Here is a 13,164-nt window from a genome sequence, read left to right as displayed (position 1 = left end):
AACATGGTTGGTACTGTGCTTGATGCTTACATATATTTTGTATGTTGTTTCCAGTCTTCACAATAACTTTGCAAGGTAGAGATTATATTATCCCTATTTTGCAAATGCAAAAATTGAGGCCCAGAGAGATTAAATAATTTGCCTAAAGTCATATAGCTAATAAGTAGCATAGGTGAGTCAAACCCAGATATTCTAGACTCCAAAGTCCTTGTATGTACTCTCTAGACCTCTTGGATTATGGTAACTGTCCCATGAAATAGACCAGGAGATTAGCTCTGATGAACCACAGAACTCTTTAGAATACTTTTATTTGACAAGTGTACACATTTAAGAACTTCTTAAGGGGTTCTTTTATTCAGCCAACATGTATCGAACACTTTTTTATGTAATGTGCTATGTATTTTGCAGTGGATAGGTGGAAGGCTTTGTATAAAGCAATGCTCCTGCCATACAAGAGCTTAAAATCCAGCTGGGGAAAAGGCCCACGAAGACCTATATCTAAGGAACAGCACAAGAGCAGTGAGCGTTAAGAACTGTGAATTTAACTTTGTGATCACAGGGAAGATGGGATTTGAAGTGGGCCCCAAGTTTTGATGGATAAGAACATTCCAGAAGGAAAAGCTCAGAAAGCAGATGTGAATCAGCCAGGTGCAAGGCAGGTTCTGTGGTTGTAGTAATTGGTTTTGCTTGAGCAAAGAGTTTGTGACCAGAACTGTAGGTTGTAGAATCTTCTGAATGCTAGGCTGAGGCATTTAGACTTACATGTAGGTCACACAGAATCTTTCAGAGTTTTTAAGCATGAGTATGATAAGACAAGTATGGTGTTTTAGAAACATTAACCTGGCAACAGTTTGTAGGAGGAATCCTGGTAGTAGAGATACCAAGGACAGAAAGAACAGCTGGAAGGCATTTGTAATATTATTAGGCATTACTTCCATGTATTTTTGTAGTACATCTCTGAGTAGTTATGCAAAAAACAGAATTACTTTCTATTTGGCAAAGCCTATTTATCCTACTAGTATGAATTCATAATACTTGCTATTTCGTATTTTAAAAAATATAAAACAAACACATTCTTATATAAATTTCAAACAACAGAGGAAAGGTGTTAAATTAGATGGAAGCTGCCACTGCCACTTCTTCTTTAGTTCCCATTCCCCAGGGGAACCAGTTGACAGCTTGTTATGAATTTCCCAGTCCCTTTTCTGTGTAGGGCAAGTTTTGGTTCTTCCTAAAGTTTTATTTATTTATTTTTTTCATTTGAGGAACCCTCATTGTACTGTGTACAAGTCTACCACTTTTACTTTTAAGCGTATATTCGTTTATTTTTCAATATCTCAACACATACCTACAATTAGTTGAAAAGGTAAGCTGCATATGTTGGTGTCATTGTTGGTCAAGATCATCTTACTTCTAGACTTGCAACACTATGTTTTCAGGTTGGGATGGAAAGGATCCTATCTGCCAAGATTGGAAGTGAGTTTGTTTCAGACCTGTGTACCAATATAAACAAATGGTTATGGAGCAGTGGGCAGCGCTGTTAGACTCTTCACGTACGATTACACTATCTTCTTCCACCCCTCCACCCCACCCCACCCCAAGTCAGCCTCATAAAGCACTTGAGCTAGTCAGTGGTATCTTCTTGATAGGCCCAGGATTACTAATATTCTGGGCTAAACAGGCCCTGGATTACTGATATTCTAGAATTTAAGCCAAATGTGTAAGAAAATTTTCTTTTCTTTATGTATATATTTCTTTTCTTTATATATATATATATAAAAGGAAGAGTGAATAGTTCTTTGTGAACTTCATAATTTTTGAAGTGTATTGTTAAAGAACTTGGGTTATAAAGTGAAAAATTCCTTTCACTGAGAAAAAATTATGTCTTTTACTTATAAGACAAATGAAAATTTTAACATATACTTAAAGCCTTAATGCTCCTAGTTTTGAATTGAGCCAAAGCAGTATATTTTCTCACTGGAACTCACTTTTGTCCCTTTCTCTGTTTTTCTTGATGTTTTTCCTTTGCCTTGAAATAATTTATTGTGAATTTACCTTTTCTTTTCATTTAGGATGAGGATTTTGTGGGTCGGGATGATTTTGATGATCCTGACCAGATGAGGATAGGAAACGATGGGATTTTCATGTTAACTTTTTTCAGTAAGTATATATACACAGCAGAGCCACTTCCCACAAACCAGAGTGCTTTGGATTATGAGTGGATATGACTGAATTAAAAGAACTAGTTGAGCTAATACATTATATTTATTACATATATTTAATACATTATATTTATTTTAATACATTTTATTTAATGTATTACATTATATTTATTTGATGCCTTTTACTGAGATGTTCAGAGCTTAGTACACTTTTATCTTAATATCCTTTCTCTTTGTCTTCTATTTCTGTGAATACCTATGCAAAATATAATTAAAGCAGTTTTTGGGGATGCTTCATTTTTACATGATCTAAGCTTCATTTTTGCAATCTTCAAGGCCCCTTAGCATTCCTCCTACTCATTCCTGACCGTGGAATAGGAATTAAATGGCTTTGATGAATTTTGTTTTGCAAGCTTCTATTTTCTAATACATCAAAGTCAACCCCATTTTTCCGCCTTGATGTTATTTTGCATTTAGGTTTCCATATGCCTGACTTGGAAGTGAGCAACAATTTCTTTAATTTGCTATATTAAAAAGATGTGAAGCAAATGAAGTGCTTTTAGAGGTGACGTGTTACATAAGCTGTCAAAATTCATAGAAGCAGGAGATGAATGACTTGAATCAGATTATTTGGGGACACTAATTTAATGTTCAAATAATGTTTATTTACTCAGGTGTAACACATACAGTAAAGGGCACAAGTCGTAAGTATACAGTGTGGTGATATTAAGGCATTTTTGAAAGCGTATAGCAGTAGATGTAATAATATAACACCTGATATTCAGAGACTGTGTTTTCTTGTTTGCTTCTGGGAGGAAGACAGAGGATGGATGTTTTGGGGACGTGAGATAAGGGTTTTGGAGGGTGGGCTAAGCCATTTAAGCAGAAGCAAGTACAGAGGGCACCCTTAGGGCACTCTTGCTCCTTGGGTAACAGGACATGTCTGACCTCTTTTTTTCTCTTGGCTTTTACAGTGGCATTCCTCTTTAACTGGATTGGATTTTTCCTGTCTTTTTGCCTGACCACTTCAGCTGCAGGAAGGTATGGGGCCATTTCAGGATTTGGTCTCTCTCTAATTAAGTGGATCCTGATTGTCAGGGTAAGTTGTGCACCAGTAATGATAGTCTGTAGAGAAGCAATAAGTAGAATAATTTTGAATATTTGATTTTTTTTTCATCTGCTTTTTGGAATCATTTAAAAATGATTTTTGGTTTGTCTTTGTTCTGGTTTCATGAAATTGAACCTAGATCAGTTGCAGTTGGTTCATGCACCCAAGTTTTGTAGTCAAGTCTAGTGAACATTGGTGGTCCAAGGGCATCTATCCTTGGTCACCGGCTGCTTTCTCTGTTGTTGTTGTTTTTTTTTTTTTTTTTTTTGTGCTTTCTCTGTTTTTAATGTTTGTAATGTGATAATACATGTATTTGTTCTGAAATTAGTTGTTTTTATAATAAAAGAAAGACTCTATCACCTCTCTGGTATCTCATCAAAAGCAGACATTCCTCTCATTAATGCTACTGAAGCTTTAGTCTTTCTTCTCTCCTTCCCTCTCTTCTTTTCTCCCTCCTTCCTCCCTCCCATCCTTCCTCCCTTCCAGGATTGGCTATCAGTAGCATCATTGGTTATGCCAAAATGTTTGGAGAGCCAAAACTGTTTAATTGTTTAACAAGCACTACTCCATTAGGGGCCATTATCTCTAAGGTAAATTAGAGAGAGATCTTCAGTGATGTAGGAGTTACCAGTTAGTTAGAATTGCATGAAGTAATTTAAAGTTGTAAAAGATCTAGTCTCTTAAAGTGTCCTCTGATTTCAGAGAGGTTTACTGCCATTGTTAACTTTATATATAAAACCAATGTGTTTATCATAAATTGACATTAACTAATTAATGGGTGTTGACTGAGCATTGGAGTTTTTCAAAGTTATTTATTCTAAAGGAATTGTTAACATTTTTAGAATTCCAGGTTCCTTTGAGAACCTGATAAAAGTTACAGGCTTTTCTCCTAGATGGCTAATGTATACTCACCTAAGACATGGACTTTAAGTTAAGAACTCAAGCCCTAAAGAGGTTTTTCATTCCTTCTCTATAAACCTTGTTATGTTGTTAAGAAATAAAATACTGTATTTAATGCTCAAACTGTGCTGAAGTCCACAGTGTGTTAAAGCCTCCAATAGAAAACAAGATCAAATTAGTTACCAGCCTTTTTATTTTTACTAAATTTTTAACTGAATTGAATGAATCAGCTTGTATTAGTTAGGATGGCTTTTTGAGTAACAGAAAACCTAGCTCAAAATGGCTTAGAAAACAATGGGGAAACTTTATTTCCAGTGAAAATAAGTCCTGACACGGAGGTTAGTTAAATGTTTCACTGACATCATCGAGGACAGCTGACTGTCTGCTCAACATGTTGGTATAGCTGCTCCACCCGCAGGGTTAAGATGGCCAAGGCAGTTTCAGGCATCACATCAGAAACACAACAGTGTTCAGCAGAAGAAAGGGAACTATTTCTTCTCCTCTTTTTCTTTTTAAGAGCTAGGAAACCTTCTCAGCAGCCCTCAGTTCCCATTGGCCAGAATAACACTATGTGCTAGTCCCTGGCAAAGGAATGTGATTATCATGATGTACATGATAAAAGTTTCCAAGGTCAAGACGTGGCTGGAGCCATAGGAACAAAATCAGGCATCATTAGAAAAGATAGTTGGGTTTGGCACTGGGTAAGCAAAATGAAAGTTATCATCAAGACATATTTCTACAAGGGAAAATAACATGTGGGCAAAAAAAAAAAATTTTTTTTTTAAAAACAAGCAGGTTTGGGCACTTTCAAAACAAGGCGTGTATGTAAAGCCGAAAGCTATCATATTTCAAGATTGCTTTTCCATGAAAGAAAATATATTTGCGTATATCGTAATCATTGCAAATCTGTACTATGTAAAATATTTTCACTAACTTTTTAGAAATTTTTGTAAGAGCTAAATGAATAACATTAGTATACAAGATAAAATCTTGTGTTTTGTAAACTCTTAAGCTAAAATGTGAAATTATATCTGCCGAGGTGCTCTGAAGTATTTTGCTTTATTTTTCAGTTTTCCACTTACTTCCCTGGATATTTTGATGGTCAGTACTGGCTCTGGTGGGTGTTCCTGGTTTTAGGTAAGTGCTCTTAACAAAGACAAAGGAGAGGAAAGATTATGTTAAATTTTAGAAGTAAAATTACTTTTAGTAAACCCTCATCTCACTTACTATACGGTAATATATTAGCAATAATAAGTATAATTTTTAAAATATTTCAAAGATTAGGCTCGTCACCATCAGAGTAACATACATGTTCATAGAACGTCTCTTAGTGGTGCTAAATTTCTCCTAACCCGTCCATATACACTTCTCACATTTCCTATGTGGCCAGAGGGGTACACTGATAAGATGACTTTATAGTCCATAGATCTTTTTTCCCCTTGTGAGTTATTGCCGCAAAGCGTTCACAAGCTCAACCCCAAATTGCTTATAGGTATATTGTAACCAGCTGAACTCCTCACGAGTGTTTGTGGCCTATATTCAGTTGGATCTGTCAGTGGAAAACAGAAAATGTATAGCCTTACTAGACATAACTTCTGGAAGAACCGCCAGAAGTTATGTCTAGTAAGAATTGGGGTTCCAGAATTCTTTAGTTTGCTGTTGTTGAGAATAAGAATTATTTTGTGATGAGAGGGAGGAATTTTTTTAAAAAAATATACCAGCCATTTCAGGTTGTTGGTCTTAAGATTATACTTACTACTCTAAATTTTTATTTTAAAATCTTTTCTTCCAAGACATCTTAAAGCAAAGAAATGAGCAGTGTGGTGAATACTGCTGGCTTCTTCATTGTAGAGAAAATACATATGATACGGTAACAGACCATCATCACTGCTGTCATTTCTGCAATAGCAGGGACATCCTGTAGCTGTTAAAGATGGTATAATTGCCTCACTCTGCTTCTGTGACATCATTTTCTCCTATCCTAACATTTCTCTTGTTTCAGGCCTTTTTGTTGTCTCCTTGATTAGGATCCTTGGTTCCAGGGCTGCTAATGGGTCTGGCTAGCATAGTGTAGAACCCATGCCCAACAGGTGCTTAATATATTCAAGACTTACCTGTTTTACCTAGGGTAATAGAGCCATGTATTGCTGACCCTAAATTTTACTTAGAAAATACGAGTCATCCATGATGCCATCCCCCACCTCCCCAGTAGCGTCATCTGCTCTACTATTGGTCATTGGCATTCCAAGGAAAGAGAGACAGTGATTTTTACCCCTTCCCTTGATTACTGAGAAACTTATTTTAAAAATGACCTACGGGAGAGTTACTTTAGAGGAGTAGTTCCTTGACTTGCTTATTCTCTAAACTGTATCTTTAAGAGAAAGTCTGACTCCTCATCTTCCCCCAAGCTGCCTAAAGTCCAAGCAAATCATGAATAGACCAAAGAAGAGTCATTAAGCATAATTTTAGGCTGATTGTTGACAGCGCTGATAATTTAAAGAAATTTAGTGGGCTGATTTCCTTCATATATTAAAGTTTCATGGGAGATGAATTTATAATACTTTGTAATTGATCATTCTTGCTATCTTACTGCTTACTGATAAGCAAAAAATAGTGAGACTTTGGATGTACTTAGTGTATTTGGATCCAGTGTTTGGGTCATTTTTGGAACCTCTTGCAGAGAGAACCTTTTTTTTTTTTTTTTGAGTTTTTCCTGCAAAGAACAGATCTGTACAAAGTTCTCAAGCTGGCAGCTCATAAGCTATAGCTAGCCTGCAGTTGTGGTTTGTATGTTCCACAGTTATTTTCAGAAGTTTTTTTTTTTTTATTATTAGTTGTCTTCGTATGAAAATCAAGAATTTTCATAAAATACCTGAATTTTTTAAGTTTTCAAAATTGAAATGTCTAGCAAAACTGACCTATATTCCCACATGGCACCCATCCTTTGACTGGAGCTGGCTTGTTGATTTTGGTGCCACACAGGATGGTGTTGTGCTCAGTGCTGATGACTCTTGGTTACTGCCAAAAATCATTTCTATCTGAGTACAGAGTCTTCTACTACTTGAGTATATTTTAAAATGTATCCAAAAGAAAGTGGTTGCTTAGAGCTGGGGAGATGGGAGGAGGGTAGGAAATGGGGAATGGCTGCTTAGTGGGTACAAGATATTTTTAGGAACGACAGAGTTCTAAAATTGGATTATAGTTTTAACTGACTAAAAGCCAGTGAATCATACACATAAAACGGGTAAACTTTATGGTATGTAAATTATATCTCCATAAAGGTGTTTAAAAAAAATGTGTCTAAGACTCAGGGACCATCTCTGGAGGAGGAGGGCCAGGAGTGTGTGAGCTACCATTGGAGGGAGCTCGTCACCTTCCCCGCTGACTCCAAAATTAAGAGTAGAGAAATACAGTTGAGAATATGAGAATTGCCGTAAAGGTAAGGGGAGCCTGACATCTAGTGGACAACATTATGTACTGTCTACAGGAAAAAAAGAAGCCCATGGCAAGAAAGGATGGAATTTTTTTTTATTTGAGAAAAACAGTTTATAACCTCTCTAAAAAGAGTATATTATCTTGGAATACTTTTTTGGAACTCAGAAGGTAGGTTTTGGGAATTGCCTGGTGGTCCAGTGGTTAAGATTCCGCCCTTTCACTGCTGAGGTCGCAGGTTCCGTCCCTGGTTGGGGAACTAAGATCCCTGGAGCCGTGGGGCGAGGCCAGAGTCGGGGCAGGGGGGAGGAGGGTAGGTTTTGATAATGCTTCTCAATGAAGCTTCCAAATGTAAATGCTTGGCCCCATCTTATTTTTGTTTCCTTTTTAGACCAATTAGATTCTGAATGTGCAAAAGAGACTTTGTTTTGGCTCTTGAGATTATGTATTCTCATTGAGAAGTGGAAAATTTGGTGTGGAAATCCTTTGGAAATTTTAGAGGCAATTGTGTTTTAGTAGCTTTTAGCAGAAAAATGATGAAGTGTTGCTATCAGGAGGGATATTTTTGGGGAGTGGACTTAATATGGGAATTACAAACTCATTCTTGACTTTTCTTTTTTAAATTAGGCTTTCTCCTGTTTCTCAGAGGATTTATCAATTATGCAAAAGTCCGGAAGATGCCAGAAACTTTCTCAAATCTCCCCAGGACCAGAGTTCTCTTTATTTATTAAAGGTATTAAAGAAAAAAACTTTATTCTAGTCCCAGTGTAATGATGTGATGCATTGCAGATTACTATTCAGGTTTAGAGTAGAGTGTACACCCTGTGGTAGGGGATATGGAGAAGGTAAGGAAGCCTTGTCTTTTAGTTTCTAGTTTAGTAAGGGGTGTTTCTATGAAAAAACTATTAAAAAAGGCAAGTTAGAAAAACTGCCAAAGGAGAAAACATCTCATGTTCGGACAATGCAGAAGAGGCTTGACTGGAACTCAGGGTCCTAGATCTTTGAATCTTGAATCCTGAAGCCACTGCTGCAGTTTTACCGGCTCCAGAGGACTGTAGCAAGAAGGAGCCTTTCAGGCCTGATCACTCAGCTCGGTTATGTGGGGCCCTAAACCCCAGAGCTGGCAGGACCGTGAGTACTTTAGGAACTCCTTTTGCCTGGCCACTGACAAGCCCATCAAGGCTTCCGTCTTCTCAGATTAGTCAGAGAGGCTTTCCTGATTCCTTTTCTTCAGGTTCCCATCCTGCTGTTACCATTCTGGTGGTAGGGTCAAACCCCAGGAAGGAAAGGGGAGGAAAGGGCCTTTTCCCTTGCAGAGAACAGGAGGACTAAGCCTTGCCAAGGCTCTTTGGTTCACCCGTGGTTTTCCCCAGAGGATGACTCCATCTTACATCACTAGCTACAAAAAGGAGGAGATAGGGAATCTTGGGAAAGAGTACACCAGAGAGAGGCCCCTGGTTACAAGATCTAACGGGCCTTCCTGGAATTGACTCTTTGCTCCTTAAGACTGTTGAGGGCAGGTGGACCAGGCTGGTTGAAGGCCTCAAGCAGGGATTTGTGAAGGTTGTAGCAGTTGAGATAAACCTGAAATGATAGGTAGAAAGTGTAAATGATCGTGGAAATTGTTGGGTGGGGAAGCATTTCAGAGTCACCTAAGGCCAAGTGTTGAGTAGGAATAGAGGCAGAGAATTTACGGAGCTGGCTTAAGGGACAGCAGTGTGATTGTAGCATAAAGGAGTGTTGAGGATTAAGGCTGGAAAGCCAGGCGGAGACAGTGTTCTCAAATATCTTGCGCACTAAGCCCCTTTGCAATGGAAGTGTTGAACTCATAGAGCAGCCCTTTAAACCCAGTGACTTGTTGGCTCAACACAAGGCTGACTCCATGTGAGCATCAGTCTGTTCTGTATTTGCTGTTGGGTTATCATAGTTTATGTAAGTAATCATATGCTAAGAGTGTAGTTCTCAGTTTTGAAGATCTGTGGTGATCTTAGGATGCAGAGTAGAGTTCTCAATTTTGAAGATTCGTGGTGGTCTCAGAATATATGCTTCTAGAAAAGAAAGTACCATATTTAATTTGCCAGGTGGTGAGATGGTATTGAAAGTTTTTAAGCAACAGAATAATATGATGAGAACTTCTTCAATGAAACAAAAATTTTTTCAAGCATGGCGTAATAGTAATAACTAATGTTTGTCAACTTTTTGATATATCAGATACTGTACTAAGCACTTTACATGTATAATTAAATGTTCTTACATAAGTAACAAAGGTTACAGTGACACATAAGCTCAGATACATGCATGGTAGAGTATATTCATAAGGCATTTCTTATAAAAGTTAAAGCATGGAAAGAACTTAGGTTCTGTTGGTTAAAGTCAGTTTCTTCAAAGGAGTGTGCACTTTTATTTGAGAGATCATTTTAGCCATTAAGAATACCACTTCTGTTTATGACTTTTTTTTTTTTTTTTTAAGAAAGGGAATGTTTTGTTGCATGTTTAAAATGTCCTGAGTGGTGTGTCCTGAATTTGAATTCAGTTACACAGTCTGGGCACAGATGGGCACTGACACCACTGGCCTAGGCCCTAATGCCTGTGCTGTGCCTGTGTTTGTGTCTAGGACATCCTAACTTTAAGAGGCTTGTCAGATATTTTGTGTGGTTTTATTGTAGTTAACCATTGTCATCTTTTTTCTTCCTCTACATATCTGATTATAATTTGCAGTTACTTCTAAGCCCTAGGTTTAACTCTTACCTACCATAGATTCAAAAGTTAATTCTTTGGGGTCACCACAGTTCTTCTTAGGATGAACGCTTGAAATCACCTACAGATTTCCCCTAATCCATTGGTGCCCAAAATATCCTGAGGGGACAGATTCCTCCTGCCCTCCCTCCCTCCCTTCCTTCCTTCCTTCCTTCACAGATTCTATAGGTCTAGTCTAATGGTGGCTTTGAATTTCTAAATGGAATGAGGCCACACCTCTGTCTGTTCTCTTCATTCTTCTGTTAGAAGGCAATTTCAGGCTTTATTAGGGGATGCATACATTCTTCATCTTGCTTCTAATACATGACAGGTTGACATGACGATACAGGTTGAGAGAAAGCCTGAACTTCTCAGTTTTCCTGTGTTGTTAGGGACTTGGAGGGTTTTTTTGTTTATAAAATTTGTTATTATTGATTTGATTTTCTAAAACTTCTGAAATGCTTTATGGGTATATTCTAAATGTCAAACAAAGCATCTTTAGGGTTATGATTTGAAGTGGGCAGCCCTTAGTTAAGTAATAATGCTGTTGGAGGGGTGAAGGGATATTATAGACCTGGTATTCTCTGTGTTTTGGAGTCAGAGGCCTTACAGTGCTTTAGGCATTGCAGAAACTTAGAGGTATATGAATAAAGTCCCACACTGGAGGGCATAGTAGGGTTTCTTTGCTTTCCTGTCTGACTTTGATATCCTAGTTGATTTGAAATTGTCCCAGACATGCCCAGAGGATTTAGAGCTCCAAATTAGGGGTTTAGGGACTTAGAGCAGCATTTAGAATTTTAATAACTTCCTTACTAATTTTCAGTATCCCCAGAGGGAACCCAAAAAGCTGTAATATCCCATGGGACTGAATTTCCTTTGTCCATTTGAACAGGGGTAAGAACTGTCCATTCAGATCCAAAAGTAGAATGTTTTCTTTCTCTAGTTCAGAGGAAATTTAGTTTAATTTAGTCTGAAGATGTACTAGAAAACCATCATGTAAGATGTGAAGATTTTCTCTTCTTTCACTGAGACCTCTTACTTTCTTTACTGGAGGTATCACTAGTTAAAAGCTAGCTGTGGGCTTACTTTTTGCCAGAAAGCCACAGGTAGGGAATTTCTAAAATAACTTTGCCATAGAGAAAAATAACTCAATTCCCATGCTAAGATCTGGCACTGTACTAGAAAAAAGTATAAGAATAGTGACTTTTCTATTTAGGCAGCCCAAAATATAGTGTGTGTACACACACACACACACACACACACACACACACACACACACCCGTGAAATGACCTCAAAAGGCCTTCTTTCTAACCAGCCAAAGTAGATATTACAAGAGTTGAACACTAAAGCTCACGTACTACTATCATAGGGCAACTCTCAGGTTCCCTTTCGGAGCTTATTTATAAGCTTATAAAGGAAATTTGGTTTCCTGCCTTACAGCAAGAAAAGCCAGAAGGAACTGCTAGAGCTGGGCACAGTGGCAGCAAGAAGTGTGTGACTGTGAGGAAGCAGGAAAAACAAAATGTTCCTTCTATGTTGTTTAAAAAGAAACAGATACCTTTTAGAAACGTCTTTATCTGAAATGGTCAAAAATGTAAAGTGTCCATACTTTATCTTATTTACCAGTTAACTGGAAAATAAATTTTTATGGAGTACTACTTCTTTTGATGCTGCCAGGTAATTGAGGAGCTAGTTATAGTAACTGTAAGGTGGTAACACAATTAACTGATATCTAACACTACTGCAAAAGCACTTGTATATACGAAGTATAATGGATCTTAAATTTGTTACTTTAACCACATCTGAAATAGGAGGGAAGAAAATTTGTAAGCCCTCGCGGCATTAACGAGATAGGGCCCTTCATAATTAGATAGTGATTGCTGTGACCTGGTGAGCTATACATATGAGGCATCAGGTATCTTCTTACCTTTTTTCCATATGATGATAAATGTTTTCATTTGCTTTTTTCTATAACCTTCCCCCTCCTTCTTAATACGTCTTTATTTTTAATTCACGTCAAGTTAGTTTGACTTATTTGGACTGTGTTGTAAAGTAGCAAGACAGTAGAAAATGTTTCCAGAGGAATTTTTGCTTAAAAAAAAAAAAAAAAATCACACAGTGTCCTAGAAGAAATTGTTGTCTTCCTCTTGAAATTAAATGATCTATAGGCTGTTGGATTCCTTTTGTTTCTGAAGTGATCTAATCTAAAGTTTAGTAATGATATCCACAGTCCCTAAAACGTGGCATTCCATCATTATTTTTGTAACAGCTTGTGAGTCAAGTTGATCTGAACAGACCTCTGGGTCTTAGAGAGCAGTGAGTGCCTCTCTAGCAATCTTTTTCATTTGGGATTTGTATGGTGATTGAGATCACCCATTAGTAACCTATCTAGGGCCTCTTAATGGATTTTTTTTTTAATATTATAGTTGATTTACAATGTTGTGTTAATTTCAGGTGTACAGCAAAGTGATTCAGTTATACATATTCATATATCTATTCTTTTTCAGATTCTTTTCCCATATAGGTTATTACAGAATATTGAGTAGTGTTCCCTGTGCTATACAGTAGGTAGGACCTCTTAATGCATTTTTAATGTTTGTTGGGTGGCTCTGACTTTGAGGGATCTATTAAAACTAATTTACCTCCGTGGAAGCAGCATGAACTAAAGTGGCCAGGTGAACTGTATCTGAACTGTATCTCATATTCTTGCAAAACTCTAGTGTTTTGACCTGATAGTAATCATTCTATCAATTTTTATCTGTTAATGGAAAGTGATAAAACTGAATTTACTTAGGCTTGTAATGAGTCTAGCTAACCTCATTGCA

At 37.3% G+C, this 13,164-nt stretch overlaps 1 protein-coding gene across 3 annotated transcripts in view; it reads left to right on the top strand.

Moving 5' to 3' along the window:
- NDFIP1 (Nedd4 family interacting protein 1) overlaps positions 1-13,164 on the top strand; it is a 51,586-nt gene that overhangs the window by 36,138 nt on the left and 2,284 nt on the right. The window contains exons 4-8 of one of the 3 annotated variants that reach the window (XR_014261677.1): positions 2,073-2,160; positions 3,137-3,261; positions 5,241-5,307; positions 5,964-6,106; positions 8,230-8,335. Coding sequence is in view for 2 of the 3 variants with exons in the window: in XM_082454291.1 (XP_082310417.1) it covers positions 2,073-2,160; positions 3,137-3,261; positions 5,241-5,307; positions 5,964-6,040; positions 8,230-8,335 (463 nt within the window). In the remaining variant the exon portion in view is untranslated. The remainder of the gene's footprint in view (positions 1-2,072; positions 2,161-3,136; positions 3,262-5,240; positions 5,308-5,963; positions 6,107-8,229; positions 8,336-13,164) is intronic. The other 2 variants (XM_082454291.1, XM_082454292.1) reach the window with 2 other exon arrangements.

The sequence above is a fragment of the Balaenoptera physalus genome (genome assembly GCF_965194825.1).
Source record: "Balaenoptera physalus genome assembly, chromosome: 3".
NCBI lineage: Eukaryota > Metazoa > Chordata > Mammalia > Artiodactyla > Balaenopteridae > Balaenoptera > Balaenoptera physalus.
The sequence above is the reverse complement of the archived record's forward strand: the minus strand, read 5'-3'. Positions and strand labels throughout refer to the sequence as shown.